The 26,317-nt window shown below is 47.4% G+C and overlaps 1 protein-coding gene across 12 annotated transcripts in view; it reads right to left on the bottom strand.

The window, feature by feature from the left end:
* The window catches only part of MACF1 (microtubule actin crosslinking factor 1), a 311,168-nt gene that overhangs the window by 282,947 nt on the left and 1,904 nt on the right, over window positions 1-26,317 (bottom strand). For 10 of the 12 annotated variants that reach the window (XM_074334445.2, XM_074334456.2, XM_074334436.2 and 7 more), the window contains exon 2: window positions 25,021-25,292. In XM_074334445.2, the coding sequence (XP_074190546.2) occupies window positions 25,021-25,240 (220 nt within the window). In that variant the 5' untranslated portion in view covers window positions 25,241-25,292. Of the gene's footprint in view, window positions 1-11,021; window positions 11,334-25,020; window positions 25,293-26,317 lie in introns of those variants that run through there. The other 2 variants (XM_074334441.2, XM_074334438.2) reach the window with 2 other exon arrangements.

The following is a 26,317-nucleotide window of genomic DNA, read 5'->3' as shown; positions in this document are numbered from 1 at the left end:
CTGGTCCCTGTTTTCCATTTGCGAAACTAAGCAACAGAGCCTGGGATGGGTCCTACCCTAGATGGCTCCACCCGCAGAGGTGCCCCAGACCAGGCCAGACCAGATTCTTTCCAACCCAACACTGACCCCATGGCTCATGGCTCATTTGTGGTGTTTGTGAGAACACAAGTGTTCGCATTAGATCTGGGAGGAATTTCCTCATGCTACAAAGACAACTGTACCCGAGGACCCAAGCGTTCCAGGCGTTCTCCCCACCTGCCACTTCAGCCACAGGTCACTGGAGACTGAGGCCCCTGCTAGGGTCCTGTCCTGGCTCTGTGGACAGAGAACACGGCAGCGATGTCCTGCATGACTGGAAAGGACATTAGAGAGAAACTGCCTGACACCACCGGGCCACAGATGGAGGCTCCCCTGCCATCCTACTGGGAACGATGACCTTGTCTCTGTCAATCCCCTCTCTCTGGACTAGGTCTCATTTTCAGGGTATCGCCTATTGTGAAAATGACAGTTAAAGGAGGAGTGACCATCCATATTTGGTCAACTGCTTACACGTTCTTTATTGCTTTTGTCATTTGTAACGTCTAGTGTATACTATACACTCCTAGAGGGCGGAGAGATGATGAACTCCACTCAGCGTTAGATACTATGCTGCATTCTAGGAGGCTCTGAATAGAGGCGCTTTTGCTGATGGTGATGACAAGGAGTGTGGAGGGAGTCCATACATGCAAAGTGGCGTCCCCTGGAATAGACCATCCACTGCAGTATGTGGAACGAGAGGCCAAGGATACACAAGTACACACACACACACACACACACACCCCCCTCTGTGGGACGAAGAGAGAAACTGTACCAGATAAGCCAAACCAGGGACTGAAACAAGATCAAAGATTCTCCAAATGAGTGGAGACACACCTTCCACTCCCTGGAGTGACTCATGTCTAGTTTATCCGATATAGAGTCCAAATTTACAAAACAAGGAGCAGAAAACAACCTACACTGTGGGGCACACGCCAGTTACCAAGCAAGAGAGCAGAGTGTGCCAAAAGGGGTAAGACCTAAGTCAGTTCTGAACTGGACCTAATACATTAGGAAATATCCTCTACAGTAGACTAAGGGTGAAAAAAAAAGAAAAACAAGTAGAGGGCAAAGGAAAGGGTAACTACAACTCTTTTTAGATATAGATGTCAGATAAACTTTGAAGGACACCATCATGATCTGAGAGGCAGTGATTATGTTGAACCTGTTAAGGTAACACAGGGAGGGTTATGAGTCATGAGACCAAATACATCACGTTTGCTGCCCGCCTGCCAAAATAAACGGGGAGGAGGCTGCACCTTCTGCAAAAGCCACTTTGTCTAGTCTTGCAAAGAACCCAAGTTGTCTTCACAGCCGGGTCCAAACAGAATAAGGAATACTAATCCCGCAGTCTTCATGGAAAGCACAAATGTTTCTAATTTTCTAAGCTCAACTTCCCTGGGGAGAGTACGTGAAGCTAGCCAGCCTGTGAGACTGACGCTCAAGCTAAGCCTGGAGTTCACTCGCAAACCGATGAACCCTGCACTCTCCCTATCAGATAGTGAGATGGGAGTTAAACACTACAGGTGAGAAAAGCCTCTTCTACATCAAGAGTCAAGATACCCCTGACCACAAAAGTCAGATGAAGTCAACAAATAGATAAGAAGCAATTTCTGCCCTGCACAGTATTACACTAAATGCTATAAAGGGATGTAAAAGTTACATAAATGGTTCCTGCCCAGAAGGAGCTGACAATTTTGCTGGGGTGACAAAATATAAGCCAGCCAGAGAACAACCAAGCAGATATTAGCTACTTTTTATAAGGACGCCTTATTCTTCCATCAGACCTCTGCTGGAAAACTCTGATCCTGGATCAATCCGTCTGCCTTCTCAGGATCTACAGCCAGGTTGCTGAGTGCTTCTGGCGCTAGAGGGAAAGAGTGTGCACGCGCTCTCACGTGCACGCATGTGAGCACACACACAAACACACAGCCCCTACTCTCAGCACATAACTTCACCCCACTTCATAGAGAGAAGAGCCATCAGGAGAAATTCCCTCAAGTTCCTATACCTTTAATCAACCAACTTAACCACCTGCATTCTCGCCTTCCTCGCTCTTTCTCATCAGACACATTCTTCTTTTGATTCTGGACCCCACCCTCCCATCAACTATTCTCTCCCTTCTTTAAAATTTATTATACAGTATCTCAAGAAAACGTATTATAGCTCCCCTTCTCTACAGAGTCTGTCCAAAGAGCACTTAAACATGCTTAAGTCTCTGCTACGCTACAATAAACAAACAAAACTCCCTCCACCCTCCATCCCCCTCTACACAATGCCTTCCTCCTCTCTGTTCCTTCCAAGTCCAGGTTTCAAAACTCGGACTCCCTTTCTGCACCTCATTCCCTTCCCACTGCATTCTGGATGCGCTTCCCACAGCTCCACTGAAATTGCTCCAGTAAAGGTGACCTTCATGTTAGAGCCTCAAGTCCTCACCTGGCTTGACCTCTGCATAATCTGATGCCGTGTGGCATAACCTCCTTCTTAACCCCCTTTCGGTGACAATTTCCTTCAGGGGCTACTTTTCCTCTGCTCCCAAAACCACCCTCCGCTTGGAGTTCCCCCCAGTTTTTGCTTCAAACTTCTTCTCACTGTACACACGCTCCTAAGCAATCCTCTTGCCCACTCCTGTGGTTTTGATTTGATAAGCTGATGATTGCCTCACCTACAGCTCTCTATACAGCCACCTACCTGCTGGACACCTCTGGGGAGCTTCCCACGGAAACCTCAACCCCCAGTGCAATCAAAACTAAACTCAGTATCTTCCCCTGTGACAGCACTGCCACCATATCACCGCAGATAACCTCCCTTCTCTTCCACTCCCTATTTTAGTTAATGATACTACCCTCCCACACAGAAACCCAGCCAGAAACCTCCAAATCCGAGGTTCTTCACTCTCCCCTAATACACCACGTTCAATTAGTCAGCAAAACGCATGGATGTTACCCCATATCACATCTTGCTGTGCCTACTTTGCTACAGTACCTTAGTTTACCCCTCCCTAATCACTCCCTGCCTAAACTACGGTAACAGCCTCCTAACTGGTCTGTCACGAGTCTTGACCCTCTCAATCCTCCTTCACACTGTTGCCAGAGAGGAAATATTTCTAAGATGTAAATCTAATCATAGCTTTTTTCTGCATAAGATCCTTCAATGACTCCTAAAACCCTGCAGCCTAAGGTCCAAACTATACATACAGCATGACACACTAAGTCAGTCAACATTTTAGTCCTGCCCACTTTTCCTACCTCATCTCATTTCTCTTTCCCTCACATCCTACACTCCAACCTCACTAAGAATGCCCCATATTCCCTCTCAAGACCCCTCATCCCCTTACCTCTGTTCATGCTGCCCAGAATGCCCTCTCCCTGAACTTTTTGCCCAGAGTTCCAAATCCTTTAGGTGACAATTCAGTCATCTCCTCTTGGATGCCTCCCCTGCACTACGAAAGCACCCGTATTTACCTATACGATAGCATTCCCTACACTGGATGGTAATTGTCAGTTTACCAATATGTTTCCCCCATTAAACTGTACGATCATAGAGATGCAAGGACGACATCTTTGTTTCCTCAGCCCTTTGCCCACTGCCTGGTTCGGAGGAGACATGTAATAAATGTTTATTAATTACATGAGGGAATGGATCCTCCAAACAAGCCCCCTGACACCCTGGGAGATTAGCAGTTCAAGATATAATTGAAGATTTTAGAGAGGACTTAAGAGGATTTCTTATGCAATTCTTGGCCGGGATCCCCGGAAGCATACACTGAAGGTCGTCCACAGTGGCTAGAATTGGTGTGCTGGGGTACTCAGCACTGCTCATTTAAAGGAGAAGTAGAGACTCAAACACAACCTTCAGTCATAGGTTCAAATACATAGCCCTATGTAACAAGGTCAAAATGGAATACAATCTTTAAAAGAAGATTTTAATACAACAAGAAAGAGGACCTTGTTTTGGAAAAGCCATGAAGGATCGTAAATTTTTTTTTAACGCAAAATCTTCTAGAAAACAATGTTAAGCAATGTTATTATCTAAATTTAAGTCCCTGTACCTGCCCAAAATGTCTCTCAAATATATCCCTCTCCTCTTTACCAACTATCTAACCTCGTGACTCAATTAGAGCAGATCCCCCCTCTCATCTGGCCGTGACACAGCCACTACATTAGTCCTGCCCACTGTGGAAAACGGAGGTTCCTCAGACTGACCGTCAGGACTTCGCTCCCTGTATTCCTAACCTTAATATCATTCTCCCGATGCTTCTAAGAGGCCCACCCTACTCCGCAATACCCTTCCCCCAACACAGTATCTCCTTGTAGGTACTAGAAGAATGCAGTGCACTAAGTGAGCTGATTTCATTGTTGTTGACTGACTAAAAAAACACAACCCCCAAAAAAATCTCTTCCTATCTGTCTCAATCGAACATGCTCCTACAGGTTGAAAACCATCGAAACTCCAAAAGACACTTAAGGAAGCTCATTCTTTTCATCAACACAAAGGAATTATATTTACCTTTCTGAACAAAAATCATGGCAGAAATTGGCTACGGTAGGAGAGAATCCAGCAGCACAGCTGCCAAAGCCCTTGTCCAAAGATTCTGACTGACCGATTAATTTACTTGTCCTCGGCAAGGACCCAAATCATCCCTGATGACTGACTGACACATGGTCACGCAGAAGAAAGCAATTTTGAACAGAGAAAGAAAAATAAATGCTTGTGCCCAAGGAGAGCAGACTTAACAGTGTAACACAAATTTATGGAGCCACAGCAGACTAGGTCTCAGGCTGGCCAAAAAGGGCATATCCTTGAGAACCCCATTCTCTCCAGGCAGAGCACATCTGTCTATGTTGGTCGGCCTGCCTCTCCACCCTCCCCCTACACACACACACACACACACACACACACACACACACACACAAAACTAACGAAGGTATATTATCTAAAGCTCTACATACTTTCTTGTATTTTTTATAATCTTCTACATTAAACACATACTTTTATAATATGAAAAGGAAATTATTTTAAATATAACTTGAAAATGCTGCTATGATTGCCTTCTCCTGACAGGAATTCCATCAACCACATACAAAAAAAGTATACAAAGTCCCTATGTTATAAGCGCATAAAACCTTAATAGGGGAACAATTCTAACAAATGTGAGGCAATACAAGAATAATACAAAACAGTATATAGTTAAGAGACTAATTGAGAGGTAGACATTGTAAGAGATCAGAGAAGGGAAAGGTCAATGTCTGATAGAGTAATGGGAGAAAGTTGCATGGAGGACACAGGTCTAATGTTTACCTTTAACAAAAGAGATAAGATTTGAATAATCAGAAAAGACAGGGAGAGGAGGGCACTCCAGGAAGACAGAACACACAAGCACAGAGGCAGGTCTGAGGACCTAGGAAGACCTACTGAGACCTGTCCAAAGGGAGCAGAGAGCTATATTGGACATTAACAGTTGACACAGGTATGCAGAGCAAGTCAAATTATGCAAAGCTGGAGACAAAGAATCAGAGATTCATTGTCATTTATTCCAAGCACTGGGAAGTTCTGGAAGGAAAAATAATGTTTTATTAGAAGTAACAAAAAAAAAGTTGGAATAAACATTTTTAGATACTGCCAGCCAAGCCAACAGGCCTGAAAGGGCTCCTCCAGTCCAGGAAATTAGTAAATGTCACTGGTAGGACCAAGACAACAGAGGCATAAACTCCCATCAAAACCATGAAGAGCAAACGCAGAGCTTTAGCACACCACACAAGCTAGTCACAACACGGCTCAACATATAATTACCAGAAACTGAAAGGGCCAACCGTATTTAGTAAAAGGAGGAAAGACTGGGTGTTTTCAAGACCACTAAAAAAACACACTACAAACTCATTTTGCAACCCATAATTATTTACTTGTGACTTTTGATCTTGGGAAAGAATACTCAAGTATTCTTTCTACCATGAGCTCTAAAACTTAAAATTGGTGCTGAAAAATACCAGGACAATAAGGCTTCAGCTGATGCACTTCCCTGGCCTGTATTATGTCAGTTGCCAAGCAAGCCCAAGACGAAAGTTCCCATAAGCATTGTTGTTAGCACATGCGCACATTTTATGATTTCAACAGCATGTATGTGGCCAAAGCTTGTGACTTCCCAGCAGACGAACTTGGTTCACTTTCTGAATTAAGAGTCCATGTTCAGAAGCAGCAATTGTCCTATTGTTCTGTCTAGAAGCTATCCACTTCAATTCAAGGGTTGTGTTCTAAAAAGGAACTTAAAAACAATCTAAAAAAAAGCCAAAAAAAAACACCTGAATCTACAGGCAGTCAGTTAGCTCAGTTGTTTAGAGCAAGGTGCTCTTAACAACAAGGTTGCCAGTTCGATCCCCACATGGGCCACTGTGAGCTGCGCCGTCCACAACTAGATTGAAACAACTACCTGATTTGGAGCTGATGTGTCCTGGAAAAACACACTTAAAATAAAGTTAAAAAAACAACAACGCTGAATCTCCATTTAACCAAGAGGGTGTGTATACGAGTATCACTTAGGTAAACAATACCAAATCCTCAGCCTATATTTTCCAACCAGTATGTTAACAAAACTACCACTTTGCACTACATTGCTTTTGTATAAAATTTCAAAGTGATTTATACACCATGAAACCTTTCCCATATGGGGGAAAAAAATTCTCCACAGTGCACAGATTTGAAAACATAGGCCACACAAGGTATGTGACTTATAGTTCAGAGACTAAAACTATTAATAATGACACTAACAATGATACTAACAAAGTATTTTCACAATTATCTCAACCCAAGTCACTGCTCTGATTTTAAACCTTCCTTCTGTGAAACAGTGTGAAACTGTCACCTAGAAGTCTAGACAGACCCCGGTGCTTGGACGATAATGTACGTCTCTATGCCTAAATTTACCCATGTGTCTAATACCTTCCTTACAGGATATTATAAAGATCAAATAAGATAATGAATATAAAACTGCTTTGTAAAATACAAAGTATTATATACATGAAGGTTTTTCTAAACATTAATGGCTTAATACGTGCCAATAGCTCACTTGTAGTCTCATGAATCCCAAGGAGTTAGCATTATCATCTCCATTTTAACAGATGAGCAACTCAAAGATTACAAGTAACTTTTCCAAGGTCGCACAACACAAGTGGCAGAACTAGGACTGGAGCACAAGACTTAAGAAATTCAAAGCCTAGTCTCCTTCTACTTTATCTACTATGCTGCCTTGCTGGTTTTGTACATTAAATAATACACAGACCCTTCACTCCTCTCTGTGCAGTAAGTTATGTAAGTTCTTTTCTGTGATATGATGAACAAAAATCAGTCCTAACTAGCTTCATATAACCCGTGACACCTGGTACGAACTCTTAAGTTTCAAATACCAGATAGTCCATGTTACCAATGTTTAAATGTGAATGTTCTGTTTTATTCCTAGTCCAGCCTAACACGTAAAGACTCTTTAGGCTTTAGGGCTTTGGGAAAACAAAGTCTAATTCTGCCTGAACCAACCTCCATATTACCCTTTCTGCTTAATCAACCACCATGAACCTAGATTGTTTGTTTTTAAACCTCCTCGCTAAAACCTAAAACTATGCCCACATGTAGCCAGCTTCTACAACAGAGTTTGTCACTATCCTAGAAAACTCAGGTCTTGGTTCTCTTAGTACCTCTGTATCTTCTTTGTTTCCTCTGGTGTTCATAAGGATCTGAATCTACAGAGAGGGACTTTGTGACTGGCCCATATCATCATCTGGATGCAACAGTCCTCAAAACAATGCACCTCTTTTTTCTTTGTTTCCATGTTTACCAAGCAATCATCTGATTACTAGCTTTATAAGCACTTTGGTACTGGGAAAGAGTGCCCCAGACAGAGATGTAAGTATTCCAATCATTGGACAGGTACGTCCTCTATTATGAAGCAATAAAATTGGCATACGAATTGTTGCTTTTTTAAAAACTTTCAATGAATGACTTCCCCCACTGCCCATGATATAAAACCATAGAAGAATCTGGACTCAGAGCCCTTTACAGTATCATGTGTTCCCATCAAAACTCTAGCCGTTTAGTCACATCCAACTACTCCACCTTCCTCAAAGCCCTTTATTCATTTTCATACCTTCATGCCTTTGCACATATTTATTCCCTCCGCCTCCTCCCCTCCCACCCTCCTCCATCTGACCAAATCCCATTCCTCCCTAAAGGCTCACTGAAGTGTCACCTCCTTTGTCAAGTCTCGCAGTGAACCCAAGGGGAGAGATTCAATCCTCCTCTTGCTTCCACAGTACTTTCCACACACCTCTGTTCTAGCACTTAATACAGTATTATAATGAGTTGTTTGTATATATCTTTCCCTTACTAGATGTGAATAACCAAAGGCAGGAAACGGGTCTCATTCATAATTCTGGCATCTCCAGGGCTTAACGCTCTGTTACCTCTAATAGATATTTAATAATTGTTGGAAGACTGGAAGAATCAAGGACACACCCTGGCTCTGTTGGTTGCTGCCCCCTCTGAACTGTTAGGATCCAGAGTTATAATCTAATACCTCCTCCTATTTGCTGGCCAGTCAGACTCTGAAAGAACCTTTGGGATATTTAGGAAATGAGAGAGAGTGTTTACGTCCATGATGAATCATCTAATCCTGCCAAAACCATGCTCACTACCAATGCACAGAGAAATGGTTGCCAGGCACAATTCTGGAAAACCTATGCTTGACAACCATTCCTAATACAGCTATAATGTACTGTTCTATGTCCTTACACTGCAAGTGCATCACTTCCCTTCTCACCTTTGCCCCTTCTAGGGGCAGTTTATGTAGCTGAAAACTTTACCTCTCCTTCTGAATACAAAAATCCTATTTCACTGGTAGAATGAGGTACTACAAATGAATAGCAGCAGAAAAAGATCCAAATAATTTGGTGGCCAACCAATGAGAGTCTAGAACCCCATCATCATCAATATTTCCCCCAGTCTCCCCAAATCCAATTTCTGGCTTTATCCTCACAAACTACCTCCCCTGATCACTCTATTGATTCCAGCTTAGGCAAACAGTTCTCCTATTAAGGCAGTAAAGAGACTTCTAAGTCTGGAAAATGCAGGAATTCCATACAGCAAAGTAACAAAGGCCCGGATGCTAATCCATCCTGACTTCCCAGTGAGAATGGTGCAGCGGGGAGGAAAGAGAAATTCTTCTGCACCTATCATAGAACAGACTGCATGACAACCTCAAACAGCTCAAGTTAATCCACTTTGGCCACCATTTTTGACTCATTCCTCCCCTCAAGAAAGAGATCTGTGTCTGGGAAGGATCAAATTCCTATACACCTGATCAAAGTCCTTCAGAGGAAAGCCAAACTGAGTGAGACAGCTAAAAAGGACTGAACACAAGAGGCCTCTCCTGGAACAAACCCTACTTCCCCCTTCTTTCCTAGTTTCATATGCTAGGAAATCCAACTTCCTTTCAGCTGGAGGCCACCAGCAACATGATCTAGTGAGGTACTGAGATTTTTTTCACCTGTTTTTGTTTTAATTCTGCTGATTTTTAAAGCTGCCACCAAACCCGAGACAGGCCCAGAGGATCCTCCCTCTGAAGAGCGCAGTGTTACTCAAAAGCCTGCAAAGGAAACTTAATGGAACCAGTCACTTAGCAGCGTTTTTTTCAATGAAGTTCAGCAGCACAATCTAACCTCTTTGTGCTCTGAAATGAACCACATTTCTTAAAAGACCACAGGGGGTTGACAGAAAACTTGCTGCAGGCAGGAAAACCTGGACAGCTTACAGGAGCTGATGCAGAAGGGAACAAGTAGAACTCCCTAAGCTGGTTCATTCTAGCATTTCATTTCTCTCTCTCCCTCTCCCGCTGCATTCCCAAGCAGGGCTCTAATGCCACAAGGAAAAACAAGGAGCATTTTACAGCTTCTTCATTAGTTTCCCTTCACTGGGTAGGAGTCGTAAACAAGCATGCTGGACTCAGTCAAAAGGGCTGAAGTTTCCTCTCCTTCAGATGAAAAGAAACTAAAGGCCCAGTCACCAGAGCCCCAGCTGAATCAAATAGGAGAAAGTGCAGCCTATGTAGTTTCTGGGAAAATCTCCATGTCTGTGGAAAGCACAACTGCCACACAAAGCACAACCCCAGAACTGGATGTTAAAGATCAAGGCAGGGCTCCCAAGGCCACGCATCCCTGGCTTCCACTTAAGGAGCAGCTGCAGCAGTTAGGGTAATGCTGTCCCCAGACCCACTGGCCTGTCAAAACTTTCAGTCTTCACCCCAGGTTTAGGTGAGGCATTAACTTGCAGCACTGCTTCGTAAGAGAGCCTCCAGGGGCGGAAATCCGAGCTCCAAAACAAACCTTGATTTTTGAGAAAAGCAGCAATAGACCCCAGCCCCGGTCAGGCTCAAAACCCCCGGGGAGGTGAGGGTGGGAAGAGGCCTGGCCACCAAAACTGCACACTCACGGACACCGGCCCCAAAGAAACCCAGGGGGTTCACACTCGGCTGCCACGCGACCGATGGGAGACTGAGAGAGACAAAAGGGGGCGAGGGACCCTTGGCAGGCACGCAGATGTCCGAGGCTCTCGGGGAAGACCCGCACAGGGCGCAGAACGGGTGGCTTCTCCCCGTCCCCACTCCTCCTCGGCAACTCCCCACAGGAGGAGGGCTCCAAAGCCAGCCCCTGGTCTCGCCTCCTTCCAGCTGGGCCAGATAAGGGCTGAGTAATGTAACTAGTGCTATGGAAAGCGCCGTCGATTGTACGTGAGAATCGCTGAGCTTTATCCCAGTTCTGTAAATACACTGGCCCGGAGAAAGAGCAGCTCAGAGCCGGCCCGGCGCCCGGGTGGGCGCGACCCCGCCCGGCCGCCCCACCTGCAGCGGACTCGGAGGGCCACGCCGCGCCGGCCCCCGACCCCGGCCCCGGGCCCGGCCGCACCTTTGTAGCGCTCCAGCACATCCTCGTACGCCTGCACGAACTCCTTCTCCTGGCTGCGGTTGGCCGGCTGCTGACCCGGCACGTAGCCAGCCATGGCCGCCCGCGCCGCGCTCTCCCCGGGCTCCGGCCGACGCCGGTTCCAGGCCCGCGCCCTGAGGCGGCGACGGCCCCAGCCTCGGCCCTTTGTGCGGCTGGGAGACGGCAGCGGCGCCCTCGCTGTCCGCTCTCCGCCCGCTTCGCCCGGCCTGGCAGTCAGTCGCGTTCCGCTCCTCAGCCCGCTCGCAGCCCGCCGGTCCCGGCTCGCGTTTCCGCCTCCCCTCCCCTGGGCTCCGCTCCTCCCTCAGCCCGCCCCGGCGTGGCGGCGACGGGCGGCGGCGGCGGCGGCTCCTCCTGTCAGGAGCGCCAGGCCCGGCCCGTTCCCCGCCCCTCGCACCGCCGCCTCCGCCGCCCGGCGCGTCCTCGGCCGGGGCTGCGACTGGCTGGGCCGGGTCTGCCCACACGGGTCCCCCGGTAGCTGCGCACCAGCGCCCGCCGGGGACCAGGGGCCCGAGCCCAGGGCGGCGGGGGTGTTCGGCGGGCGTCTGGCTGAGTAGGAGGCCGCACGCGCGCGTCAGGATGAACGGCTGGGCCAGCCGCCCGGGCGGGGAGACCCCGGAGCCGACTCCACAGGGTGGGCGGGCAGCCCCATTCAGAGCGGACCTCCACCCGGAGCTGGGACAAAGGAGGGAGCCCCCGGCTGGAGAGCAACCGAGCTGGGCCTGTGCAGCTGCTGGAGAAGGACCTAGAGAAACTGAAAGGAGACGAGAGAGCAAAAGATCTAGCTGCCTCAGATCCCAGGGCTACACACGGTCAGAATGAGGACAAGGGCAAGACCCAGACAGGCTGCAGTATGAGGCCTGAGGGAACACTGAGACCACAAAGAATCCCAGGAACAAAGGCTTTTCCAGAAATGGAAGAAACAACTCGAAATGAGAGGGCAGACCAAGCACCATGAAGTAAACCAGGCCAAGGATGCAGAGCCAGAGGCCGAGAAATGACAACTGAGGGAGGAACGAAAATAGGATTCTCACTGCACCATGGGGTGAATAAGAGGAGAGACCCAACATGATTGCATTGTGACAGCCATTCGAACACTTAGATCAAAAGGGAGAAATGTAGGAAACTGAGACTGAACCAGGACTGTTAAGGAACAAAGAAAAGGATTCTGGCGCCTTAACTAGTCAGGAAAAGAAAAAGGGAAGCCAGTGATTCTCTGTCAGGGAAAAGGAAAGTGAAGAAAGGAAACTGGTAAATATGGGTAGGGATTTATTTGGGACCACTTTGTGGAGGAAGTTGCCAATAACATCCGCTCCTCCATTCAGCTGTGTATTCACAGACTGCACTGGGGCCAAGAACTGTGAATGAGGAACTCAGGTAAAATGCAGGTGATCTTTTAGCCCCCAGCTGCCCCCAGCCAGCCATCATCCTTCCCAGCTTCATCAAAGTCTGTTAACTTGATTTTTCAGGGGGTGGAGAAGTGGTTGTGGGTAAACAGTTGGGCTGACTGATCTCACAATAACAGCACATTTGCAAGTGAAAAAAGAATTCATGCAACATTGAGCAGCCAAAATTGGGACTTGGGCTTCCATTAGAGTTCCCATTCTCTCGATTTTTAATGAGCAGCTTCTTACCGACCCCCGCTCTCCCCCCCCACCCCGGCCTCAACACCCCCATCCCCAGGGACAAGGCCTGCATCTTTGTATGCTATGAGTAGTGCCAAGTACTTGGTCAACGCTCAGTGCATTAATAACAAGAAGAAGAAATGATGCTTTTCACTAATAGGTGCACACTGGTGCTTTCCACATCACACCAAAATCAGAAATCGGGTGAGCAAGCCATTAATCATATCTTTTTCCATCAAGTTTTGCTGACCGGCCCAAGTTCTAGGCAGAGAGATCATACAGGGAAGGGCCACAAGAGGACAGACAGGGAGGATCTTGGACAAATGCTCATGTCCTTCCAGTTCAATCCTTTGTGCTTAAAAAAAGCTAGTTCACAGTTTGGTGTCAGCTGCTAATGAGCTCAGTTCAAGAAAAGGAGGTGAATAAGCTTGAGGTTTATTCTTTTTAAAATAAATAAAAGGCTTTTAGTAGAAGATGCAGGATGAAGGAGCTGGTGATTGATGGCATAAGCACATTTTTCATAAACAGCAGAGCATATAGAAATGCTAACTCTGGGGATCTTGACTGTATCAGTGCTGAGTCATCTGCATTTCCCATATTAGTTTATGCCAGTAGGGCTAAGGCGGCCCAGAAATACACACACACTCACCTCCACCCTCTCCCCTGAAACAGACATCTCCCCTTCACTTTCATTAAAGAGCCCCTCCATCCCCTCCTGGGGCTGCTGCATGTGCCACATGTGCCACTTTTGAGCAGATCCCTCAAGAATTGTGACTGTGGCTCATCAAAGGTGAGGAAAGACAAGGGCGAGAAGGGAGAGCGAGTCTGTTCTGGGAATCAGGCTTTGTTGAAGGCCTGAAAGGTTTGGCAGGCCAGGGCAAGGGGTTGAGATTCCTGTTCAGAAACACGGTAATCAAGGAAGAAAGTTCTGGTTTGGGTTGTGGCTAGGGGGCTTCTCAGACTCAAGTAACTCTCTCGACAAGACTTGCATTTAAATGTTTCCATGAGATTTTGAAGTAACGCATTCTTCTAATGAATGGAAAGGGGGAACTCCACATGTTTGGCTGATGTTCCTGTTTTACAGAGAAAATTTTTACAAGGAGAGAGGAACAAAGCAGCTTCTGGGGGGATGGGAAGAAGGAAGCCTATGAAGGGGCGGTTTTTGTTTTTTTCCAAGCGAGTCTAAATTTATAGCCTGACCACACAATTGGGACAGCTCTGAGGCTTCTCCTTTTGGTCTATGATTTTCCTTTGCTTCTGACGGTACGACTGCTGTTGCATTTCTAAGGAGGCTGCAATGGGGGAAGCAGAAGGAGGCAGGATGTACTCAGAAGGGCATCTAGTGGGGGGAAAGGGTAATACAAGTAAATAAAACCCTATTTTTTTCCTGGGTGACCTCCCCCACCTAAGCTTCTCAAGTGCCCCTCTCCATAAGGCCCAGCCACTTTGAACTTCTTTCAGCTCCTCAGATGTGCTCTTGTGCTCTCTTGCCTTCCCACCTACTTTTCTCCTGGTCTGTAACCCTTCATTGCTCTCCTCTTTTGGCCTGGCTCACACCTCTGCTGGAACTCCTCCTGGGAAGCCTGCCTTGATCCACAGGAGTAGTAGGGCCTCTTGCCCCCTCTACTCCCCTTTGGTAATATTGACACCCTTGAAGTTATCATTCGGTGTCTTTCATCCTTACCAAATCATTAGTTCCCGGAGGGCGGGGGTTGCTGTCTGTCTTGCTCACCACAGGATTCTTAGCCTCTAGCAAATGACCTGGCACATATAGGGCACTCATTATATATTTGTTTAAAATTTTGATTAAATGCATGAATAAGTGAACCAGATGACCCTAAAATACTCAGCTGCCTGTGGCTTCTGAGAAGCTAGGAAGCTATGTATGGTATTTAAGAAGAAAGCATGCTTATCTCTCACAGTATCCCTTATCTGTGCCTGGAGTTCAAAGTCCTCTATATTTTGACATCTACCTTCCTTTACAAGCTTATCTCGCAGGATACCCTCATGTGCAGCATCTTCCCCTATAATCAAACTCTGAGCCTTTGCCTGGAATGTCCTCCACCCCCAACTCCACCTACTGAAATCCTACCCATCTTGAAAGCTCACCCTACATAAAGTGATTTTCAGTGAATCCCAGTGGAATAGTCTCTTCTCAAAATCCCAACTGCATTTTGTCTCCTCCATTCCTGGAGCACCCACACCTAAGGTAGGTGTCTGCACCACTGCCTCAACCTCCTGGTTCATAAGTTCTTTGAGGCAGAGACATCTATTTCATCTTTTATCATTATTGGGCCTAACAAAATGCTTTGCACTTAGTAGATGTTCAATAAATATTTGCTGAGGGCATGAATGCCTCACCGAAGTCACATGGGCGTGGGGGATGTGGGCTAGATTCAACATAATTGAGAATCCGATTCAGTGTCCACTCAGTGGCCAAGAGCAGAGGGCACTTCATGTGCAGAGATGAAAGAGGGAAGTGCAAAATTATTTCTCCTGTTAGCGCTACTCCAACCTCTAGAAGGTTTACTCCTAGCACTTCTTCAGCTTGGCTCATGCTGCATTATTTTACATGTGTTATTGATGCTTTATAAATAATTTGCTAGTAGAGGGTGTGTGTGTGTGTGTGTGTGTTCTCTCCATTCCTCCTTGCAGGGGTAGGCTGTCTCCTGTGTTTTTTACGTTGCCCAACAGTAGCTGGAAGCAGACACTAAAGAGGCTGCCCCAAGCCAGCTCTTTGAAGAAAATCGTCTAGTTCTCGATTCAGGAGACCCGCCTCCAGGCTCAGCCCCACCAACCTTTCAGACACTAACTTTGGCCATCTCAGTGAAAAAGTTCCCTTTCTGTCCAGCTGCTGGAAACACTAAGTTTTGCTTCAAGTTCCCAAATCTGCTTTGGAGTGGGAAGCCTCTGCCAACCATCATGCTGCCCTCTTCTGTTCAGAAAGTGCAACATCGCTAATTTAAGAGGCCTGGATGGTGCCAGCCACCCAGAAAGACAGGATCCCTGCCACCCAGCAGCCCGGCACCCTGTCACCATAGCAACCCTCAAAATGGTTACTTAGCCATCTGGGTTACCATAGCAACTGGCCAAGTCTCTCTACCTCAGTCTCTTCCTAGGCCTTCTCCCCTGGCTTGTCAGAGCCAATGCCAAAGAATGTCCAATCCTTACTCAGGGACATGAGCAGAGACTGGACCCCTGATAGGCAGCTGTCCCAAAGGGGCGTGGAATGCCTCACCAGCCCCGGGCTTCTGAGGCAGTGGAGATAATGGGTGTTCAGGCACTCTGTGACCCTTGAAGTGCAGTGCAGATGTTAGCTATTATTAAACTACTGTTCCTTGTAATGGGGGAGGCACTGGGTTGCCCGAGGCAGAGAGTGCCATTCCTAGCTTGGCGCCTTACTGTCTGGGAGACCTGGAGCAAGTTACCAAACTCTCTGGGTTTCTGTTTCCTCTACTGTAGCACATGTGCCTCCTGAAGTTGTTTGGAGGATTAGGTCAAATAAAGCATGTAAGATGCCAAACACAACGCCTGGCATTTGGAACAGATCAATAGTAGCTAGAAAAGGTATTGACCCCTCTGCTATCTCCCACTCTCTCTGTGAATGTAACTATTTTATTTCCTCTCTGGAAAGAATCAGGCTAACGTGAGCCCCCGCACACTCAGCCACACCCAGCCTCCGTTCTCTGGGGCAGAAGGTCTCACCCTGTGTGGAGCCTCTGAGATTCCTACCAAAAGGCTGCAGGCAGGCTGTACTCGGGGGGAACTGGGAGGGTCCCCAAATTAGGAGGTGTGGCTCCTCCCCTCTACTTGAAACAACATCTCTCCATCCAATACTACCTCAGGGTGAAAACTCCTACAGGGGTGGTGACAGGCAGGCTGGAAACTGAGCACAAATCCCAGACAGGCTCTAGAGCAGTGGTGGCTACTGTTCTCGATTAAGATCAGTCACCAATGATGTAGATACCTGATCACTGCACTGTACACCTGAAGCTGAAGCTGAACAATAATGAAGGTCAACTACAATTTTATATATATATATATATATACACACACACACACATAGTTACAAGAAGTGGAATACAGCATTAGGAATAGAGACAGTGGAAATGTAATGCCTATGTGCAATGTCAGAGCGGTAGTGGATGGGGGGAAAGGGGTTGTCACTGTGTGAGGGATATAAATGATAAATGTCTAACTATTACATTGTTTTGTGCACCTAAAAGTAATTTAAAAAAATGTTAAAAAAAAAAAAAAAGGTCAGAGTCAACAGCATGAGGGGAGGCCTGGGGCACAGGCCCCTCTCATAAGAACAGAATTTCTGTGATTTTTAAAGACTTCAACTCAAATGCATCTCAACTTTAGTCTCTCAAGACTACATCCTCAAAATCCATTTTTAGGATACTTTACTCAATTACTCTGGCAGGGTCCTGATTCAAATTCAGGATCTAGCCTGGCTCTGACCCTGCTCACACTCTAGCCTAGCTCTGTTGCATTCTGGGAGTAGGGCATGACTCTCAAGCTGGAAGGACCAGAGGCTCAGACAAACAACACTGAAAGGGACGTATTTCCCTTGGGGCCCTTGTTTTCGGGCGTGGAATCTCTCATGACACCTCTGGGAAATGGGTCAAGTGGGACTAGTCACAGTCTTCAAATATGACTACTGAGCAGATAAACTGATGTGTTTACTACTGGGGAAAAGGTGCTATAATAGTCTAAAAGTTTGGGAGGTGAACGTATGGGAATACTGAAACTGGGGAGGCAGGAATAGGGTGTGTGAATGAAATAGGATTGGCTATGAATTGATAATTCTTGAGTCTGGGCCGGGAGGTTCATTGTTGATAATTCTTGAGTCTGGGCCGCGGGGGTTCATTGTACTATTCTCACTACTTCAGTATATGTTCAAAACGTTCTGAAGAATGCAGGGGATTTGCAGTTAGGCCAACCTGAGCCACAGCAATGAACAATTCCAAAGGGCATACTGTACAGGTTGTATTCCAGAGGGTGCTTTGCACAGTCAGCATTGGGGACCCCAGCTCCACTCTGCTCACTGGATGACCTCAGACAAGTTCCTTAACTTTTCTCTTCTGTAAAACAGGGAGAACAGCAACTACTTCCCACAGGGTTTATGAGGATTACATGATATATGTAAAATGTGTCTGGATTTCGAGGACGTAGTCTTGAGAGACTAAAGTTGAGCTACATTCAGGTTGAAGTCTTTAAAAATCACAGAAATTCTGTTCTTGAGAGAGGGGCTTGTGCCCCAGGCCTCCCCTCATGCTGGTGACTCTGATCGCAATCGAGAACAGTAGCCACTTCTCTAGAGCCTCTCGGGATTTGTGCTCAGTTTCCAGCCTGCCTGTCACCACCCCATGTAGGACTCAATACACAGTAGCTTTTCCAGCTATTATTTACAAGGGGATCCCAGCTGGCATCAGTTCTCAGGAGCTCCTGGACTGAGTCCAGAGTTCAACTCCCCAAACCACCCTCTGAATTCTTTAATTCCTAACTTCCACCAGCTGTTCTGTCTTCATTTCCTTTTGTTCCTTTCTACTGAGGTCAAAGAAAGGAGAGCAAGAATAGAAATAAGCCAGCAGGGACATGCCCTCACTCTTCAGGTTGTCCTGGCAAGTTCCTACTTCTTTTCCAAGTCCCAATCAAATGCTACCACTGCTCTAAGCTAGGAGTGAGGGCAGGAGTAGGGGGAAGCCCTTCCCTCACAGAACTTCCTCATAACTCTCTTTGGGTTTGCAGTATACACAGCACATGCTGCATTTTAGCTGTCTTCCAGAGGGGAGCTGGATTCTGAAGCCCAGTCTGAGCCTAGCCAAAAAACGTCCTGGGAATATCTGTTAAAGGAACATGATCAATGAGTAAGCAAAAGGATAAATCAACACATTCATCAATTAGTGAACAAGTGTATGAGTGAATGAACGATATTAATGAGAAGAGCTAATACAAACTGAGGGCTGACTGCATCGCAGGCACTGGGCTACGCACCTTATTCCTACTATCTCATTGAATCCACCCTACAAGACTCTGCACTCTTGGTCCCCCATTTTAACCATGAGAAAGCGAGGCTCAGTGAGGTTAGTAACTTCCCAGAGTCACCCAAATGGCAAATGATGGAACTGGGTCTCCAACTGTCTCCCAAAGGCATTCCCTTCAGTGAACAAATGGAAGAGTGCGCAAACAAGGAAATTACTAACGGTGGGAATGAAGACTGAAGGGCATGGCCAGAGACACACCCCCTGAGGCTCCAGGCAGAATCCTTCCCTTGACCACAAAGCAAAATCCTGGTACCTTCTGGGGGCGGGGGGGAGGCACAGAACTTCAGCCATGATCACTCTTCAAGTTACAGGGCCTCCCAGACCTTCTCTGAGACAGCATCCTAAGTCCAGAGGGAGATTCCAGCCAGCAGCACCAGTTCCACTCCTGCAGGAGAGCCAAGGCAGAGCCAGGAAGCTGGCTGGCTTCTACCTGACAGGTGGCAACAGGCAGACCCAGGGCCAGATCACAGCAGGTCCTAGCCGCAGCAACTGGTCAGGCTCAGGATAGCACTTTGGGGATGACGGGATATTAATACACCCAGGCATGTTCACAGACCTCTTACCAGGAGGAGGACTGCTGAAATAAAAGACAAGTGCAGCCCTAGATCGTGCTGCATTGTCAGCTCCTCTGGTAGCATCACATCTTGAATCCCAAAGGACAGAAATGATAGCCTTCCGAAGCTCCCAAATTAACCAGCCCTTCCCCCGCGTTCCTAACCTCAGTCCTTGGCTGCTCCAAAACAGAAAAGCATGAGTCAGGCTGCCATTCCAACCTTTCTCTGCATCACCTGGGAAGTCCCTAGGAAAGCGTGATGGAATACCTACAGCATAAAGACTGTACTTTGCAATGCATCAACCACCTTCTCTCACCAGCTGGGGTCCCATAGGGACCCTGAGCCTCAGAGAAAGGATAGCTTGGCTGTCTTTTCCGCTGCCTGCACAGAATTCTGCCCACGTGGTCATTTTTCATCCTTCTAGCTACTGTGACCCAGATTTACTTTCAAAGAGCTGGAGCTGAGCTGGTCGTGTGTAGCTACAATTCATTCTGCCCCACTTTCAGGAAACTCTCTCCTGCTCATCTCTCTGCTACTGAAACCAAACTCCAGGACAGGGCCAGGGACTCTGAGGATAGATACTGCCAGGAAGAAGCCGACAAGCTGGGGAGGAAGGAGCCTCCTCAGGTGTAAAACTCAGAGCTTCAGGGCAAAGAAGGTTGTCTCCTCAGGAGAAAGGGTTCCCAATGGAATTGTTCTTAGGGCCTTATTTCCCACTCCTGTATTCCCTTCTTCTCCCCAGTGGCTTGGCCAGGAAAAAAAAACACCATTTTCATCTGCTCTCTGACAAAGCCCTAGAGTGAACAAAAGGAAGGGATGGAACTAAGAGGCCTCGCTTGCCTGGGGAACTGTTACCTTCCTGGAGTCTCTACTGCCTCTTCTAGTTGCCCAGGGAAGTTACAAGGAATGACACTGCTAAATGCAGTAACAGGCACGTTAGCCTGTGTTTGTGAAGCGCATTTTGATTCTCATTCAATGATCATGTGAAGCAGATGTCATCATCTCCCTTTTATACATAAGGAAACCGAGGCTTTGAAAAGTCAAGTCACTTGCCCAAGTTTTCTGCCTCCAGATGCAGTTGTCTCCGCAGTGCCTGGCACATAACTGGGGTTAAATCTATTTTTTTTAACTAAATGAGTGAATGAGCGAACAAACAAGCACGGAGGCGCCTTCTCAGAGTTTCCATCCTGGAGGACAGACATATGGGCACAGAGGAGCAAATCCCTTCCTCTGATAAGGCACACATGTGCAATGCTGTCTGCCCCGGGGCAGGCCCTTGAGTGACTCCCACAGCTGAGCTTAGGCTCTGAAAGCAGAGCAAACGTCGGCATCTGAGCTACATTCAACAGCCCTCACTGAGCCTCTAGGTTCTCGAGCCCACACTCACCGAGTGAGATCCTGGGGCCACACAAGGAAGGGTAAGATGGGGCTCCTGACTACAGTGAGCTCCAGATCTGGTGGGGGAAATGTACCTGGAAACAATTTTAATATAAGACCAACTGAAACAAGGGGTGAGTAGAGATACATTTGCCATCTGACTGGAGAGATCAGAGAAGGCTTCCTGGGGGAGGCCACATTGGAGCAGATGCTGGGGATGATGATTTCATCAGCACCCATTGGGGGGATCCCAAGAATGAATCCTATAGTAGATGCTTTCTACTGGTTAAGTAGGAGGCCAGTCTTTAGTCCTGAGTCACTCTGCCCCTCTCTTTCACAATACCCACAGGAAGGTAGTTATTTGTCCCCTCTGTCCTCTCAATTAGACTGAGTTCCATGAAGAAGGGACCACATCTTCAGCCATCTTTGAGTATCAATGCCAAGAACAGGGAAGTTCCTGAATATGTGATACCTGATTGATAGGTGGATGGTGAATCCCTCCTGCACCCGGCCCCTAGCCCAAACGTGATCCCCTCTTCCAGACACTTTACTGCCATCTGCAGGAAACTTGTCATAATAAATATACAAATCTACAATGAATGACAAGTATGAATGGCTCCCCCTAGAGTCATGCACTGTACAACCATGTGACACTGTCCTGCACCTTGTTTTCCCCCCACTCCCCACAAGCTTCAAGGGATACAGCCTTCTTCCCTCTCCCTTTTCTACCCTATGGGTTGAGCTATTTGCCAGAGTAACCTCCCCAGCTCCCCAATTCCTGTTGCCCCCCACCAATGAGTTGTTTACTAATGACCGAGAGTCAGAGGGGAAGACACAAACTTTCCTAAGCTTTGTCTCTGCCTTTTTCTATAGGCCAGGGTCTTGAAATCTCCCCCAGAAGTGACCAGAAGGTCTCTCTGGTGAGTCTGGAGGCCAGGTGAGCTCTTTAGATTGTCATCTACAGAAGACTCAGGTTGGCCTGATTGCCAGGTATTGCCTGAGGAAATGGAAATAGCAATATACTCGGAGTTAGAAGATCTGGGTCTACCAGTCCTGTGTGACTACAAGCAAGTCCCTGAAACCCTCTGGGCCTCCGATTCTAACACATGTCCTAACTAACACAAGGAGTTATGAAATCTCTATGTAAACCATAACACTGATCAAGAGAAACAACAAGGCATTCACATTAATGACTATTGTTCCATTTCAATGTGGCCAGGCTTAGGGACTTGAGAATAGGGCTCACAAATAAAAGAGAGAGAAAATGGAGGGAAAGGATGAGGATGGGAAGAATCAGGTCACAGCATGTGTGGAGCCCCTAGAGCCTGTTTTGACTTTGTAGACTGAGATCAGCAGCTTTCTCAGCCCGGACATGCCTTTCACTCTGACATGTGTGATTAGCAGGGGTTTCCCATCAGGCGTCTCAAGCACAAGCGAAGCCCTGAGACCAGCTCAGGATGCCTATGGGGCCAGGGGAGGGGGAGGTCTCTGTATAGGGTGAGACTGATCCAGACACCCCCACTGGGCTTCCTAACCCAGACCCATAGGGAAAACTGCGGAGGCCAGAGCTGCCTTCCAGGGTAAGACTCACTTCATTTCCTCCCAGAATGAAAGTTCTGGCTTCAGAGAGCCTCAGAGCACCCAGGGTCTCCCCGACGCCCCCCTCCTGCACCTAACAGGAAAGAATGCCTGTTTAATTATTCTGCTAGAGCCCCCATGGTGTTCTAAAATCGCAGGAAGATTGCAACCAGGCCCTGAAGTAGCAGTCCCGCCCCCTCTGCTGCCTCTCTTCTCTCCTGCTAACCAAAGACACCCAACTGCAGCGCACATTATTTTTAACCATGGCAGTCTCCCCGTTTTCAGCCTCCCTAGCCCAGCCCCCTCCTCGAGACAGTCACTGGCAGTGTCAGGATGTGAAGAAGATCAGCATGGACGCCGGAAACAACAGCCCAGCGCCCACCACCCCTTTGCTCAGTAGACCCAGTGGTGTCCTTGGGGGCTCGGCCTGGGGATTGAACCCTCTTGAGTCCACTCCACTTCTATTCTAGACTCGGAATGTAAAACAGCAGGCAAATCATCCCGTGGGGCTCCTTGGAGAAGACTGGAAGGGGAAATCATCCATCACAAAAGGATCTGCAAGTGATGGCGGAGGGGTAGAGGGCATAAGGAACGGAGAAGGAGGCCTCCACTCTGCCACCTTCAGGAGAATGAGGGGTTTGTGAGGCGCGGGGCCCCTCAGCCACAGCCCTTCAAGGCTGGGAACTAGTCGAGTTCTTCCTGCACCTTACCAACAGCTCGGAAAACTATTTGCTGGCTGATGCCACAGGCCCAAAAGTCTTGAGAAGGAACAAAGAGTCCCTGCTCCCAGGGCCCCTTATGGCCCACCAGAAAGAGTTCAAACCCTCCAGCCCATCTTCCAGGGCTCCTCCCTGGCAGCTCACTTCCTCTAACATCCTTTCCTGAGCACCCTCTGAGTATCCCACAGAACCTCTCCCTGTCTCGCTTGCCATTACAGCCCTCTGCCTGTCCCTGGATCGCAATCTACCACGATTCTCCTGTAAACACTCCTTGCATCCAGTCAATACTGGTTGATCTCCAACATGCACAAGGCCCTGTGCAAGTAGCTGGGGGTAAAAACATAGACAACACACAGTCCTAAGGGCGTGACAGGCGCCCTGCAGGGTAACTGCTATACTGTACAAGGGAACACAGAGGAAAGGAAAGTCTGAATACGAGCGCGGAGGAGGGAGCTGTGGATACCACTGGGGCATTAAGGACAGAGGAGGCGGCACAAAGGAGGAGGCGGGGTTCCCGGCACCGTGCAGAGAAGTTAAAGCACAGAGGTCTGGTCCTGCAAGATGCACACCTCAGGGGGCAAGGTACAGTTCCCCGTGGCAGGGTGCTTGGGAGTACAAAGTGAAGCTGCAGTGGTAAGCTGGGGCCTGATTTTAGTAGGTCTTTAAGCCGTAGCCTTTATTCCACAGGCAATGATGAGGCAGAGAAGGTTTAGAAGCAGCTACCAGGATCAGGTTTGCATTTTAGAACAAAATACTGCATTAGTCATTTGGAGGAAAGAGGGCAAGCCTGGAAGGTGGAGACTATTAGATGGTGGGTGGAAGGTCCAGGTGAGAGATGATAAAGCAGAGCCAGGCAGGGGGTATTATTTGAGAGACACAAAAGCCGCAGCAGGACAGGCCTTGGTGTTGGATTAAAAGTGGGTGATGTCACTGAATTAGCTGCAGGCACTGCTTTGTCTACTTCTCTGCACTTTGGCACCAACGCCTGCTGAGAAGCTGAGCACAACCCACCGAGGCAGTTCTGGATGCCTTCAGTGGAAGCAGCAGAGAGAGCACTTCACAAAGTTCCCCTTCACTGAGCCAAAAACTGTGCTGAGAGCTTCACCTACATTATCTCATCTAATCCGTAAGGCAGCTCTACACGGGAAGCGTTCTTAGTATGGGGAGTCTCTTAGGATAAGAGACTTGCCCAGAGTCACACGGCTTGTCAGGGGCAGGACCACAATCTATTAATAGCACCTGGCCTCTGTGAGTCCAAAACCCGCACTCGTTGCTCTGCCGCCTGGCAAAGAAGTAGGTACCTCTCTCCACAGGGCAGGCAGACCCAGCCCTTGCACTGTGGAAAGCGTGTGTCCCACTCCTTTAGAAGGCAATGTCAGGGAACTTGCCCTCTCCAAAGACTTTATCCCAAGGAAAAAACTCAAGAGAAGTCTGTTGTTATTCATAAAGATGTTTGCTGTGACGTTTTCTATTATCGCGAAAAAGTGAAAAATGAGTAGGATTTTTAAAATCATGCAATATTATACAGCCTTTACAAATGGTACCTATAAAGCCTAAGATGTAATATGAAAAATCTCTTTGATATAAAAGTAAGGGGGAAAAGTCAGATCCAGATCTAGAATGGTACATAAGTCATAAAGGCAACTGCATGGAATATACCGTGTTTCACTGAAAATAAGACCAGGTCTTATATTAAGGTTTGCTCCACAAGACGCATCAGGGCTTGTGTTCAGGGGGTGTCATCCTGAAAAGTCATACTAGGGCTTCTTTTCCAGTTAGGTCTTATTTTCGGGGGAACACGGTATAACTGCATAGGGACGAAGGCACGGAAGAAGTCACAAAAATGAAAACAGGTCTCATGTTAGCATGGAGGGGTTGGGGTGGCAGATTTTCCTTTTTCAAATTTTTCTTTAATGTTACTTCATCATCTTGCCAATAGTAATAATAAATTTGAGTCAGAGAGCCCTGGGTTGAACCCCTCCACTGCCCACCCAGCCAGGGCACACTAGCCCATTCTCCCCTTGCGCCCAAGGCACCCAACTCACTCAGGCATTTCTTACCAGCAACTCTGACCACAGCACGCTCTGCAGGGTCCAGCACAGAATCCTGGCTTTTCCGCTTTTTCTGCTCATGCAGTGGCAGGTTCCAGGGTAAGGTGTCCCCTGGGGGACAGGGAGACAGGCTCCCTGATCGCTCGCTCCTATAAGACCGCTCACTCCGACATGACCGTTCACTCCGGCATGACCGCTCACTGAGCGTTTCTTCATCTGAGGACGACATTGCCCAGGTGGGGACTGTAGCAGCAGAGCCTGGGGGCCCAGGGAGATGTGATCTGGAGAAGAGAGGAATATATGTGAACAGACTGAAGGGGTTGTCTCATAAGGAACTCTGGGACTTGGGAGGCAGAGGTTCTAGTCTTCATTCTGCCACTGACTTCATCTCTTTACCTCCCTGAACCTCAGTTTCTTCATCTGGAAAATGGGATGATGATAACATATGGCAAAACTAATTCACAGGGTTTTGGGGAAATCACATGGGTAATATATGTAAATATATCTATAAATCTTAAAACACTGTGTAGGTGTAAAGGGGCTAGCCGGTTAGCGCAATTGGTTAGAGCGTGGCGCTGATAACACCGAGGTTGCCGGCTTGATCCTCCCATGGGCCACACTGAGCTGCGCCCTTCTTAAAAAAAACAAAACACACACACAAAAACACTGTGTAAAAGTTAGCTCCTATTACTAGTAACCACTATGATTGTTACCTGGTCCATTTGAAGGATTAAGCTTACAGGTCCCACAGATAGAAAGATGTGGATTTGAATTCTACCTCACCATTTACTAGCTGTGTGACCCTGGGGAAACCATTTAACCTCTTTGAGCCTCAGCATCCTCATCTATAAAATGGGGGTGATGGTAGCACCTAACCTGACAGGGTTGTTTGCAAGGAATAAATGAGATCCTGCAGGTAAAGTGCTTAACAGTACCCGGTGTCCAATAAGCATTCAATAAATAGCATCTATTATTACATTTCTGTTCTACTTACCTCCCAGGAATCGTATAAGGATAAAATAGGGCAACAGATGGGAAATATTTTCAAAAAACTAAAGCATGATCTCAATGGTAGACATGAAACAAAACATGAACTAGAATAGGCAGAAATTCTTTATTTCTCCCATTCTGTCTCCGACAGATATGTTAGAAAAAGTTCTAAACGTGAAGCAAGACAGACCTGAAAGTAAATTCTGGTTTGGCCACTTACAATTGGTGGGATCTGGGGCAAGTTACTTAATCTCTCTGAGACTTAGTTTCCTCATCTGCTAATGGGGGTAACATTTCACCTTAGATGATGTTTTAA

The sequence above is a fragment of the Rhinolophus sinicus genome, chromosome 14, assembly GCF_057876585.1.
Source record: "Rhinolophus sinicus isolate RSI-liver-muscle chromosome 14, RSI-T2T, whole genome shotgun sequence".
Lineage (NCBI taxonomy): Eukaryota > Metazoa > Chordata > Mammalia > Chiroptera > Rhinolophidae > Rhinolophus > Rhinolophus sinicus.
The sequence above is the reverse complement of the archived record's forward strand: the minus strand, read 5'-3'. Positions and strand labels throughout refer to the sequence as shown.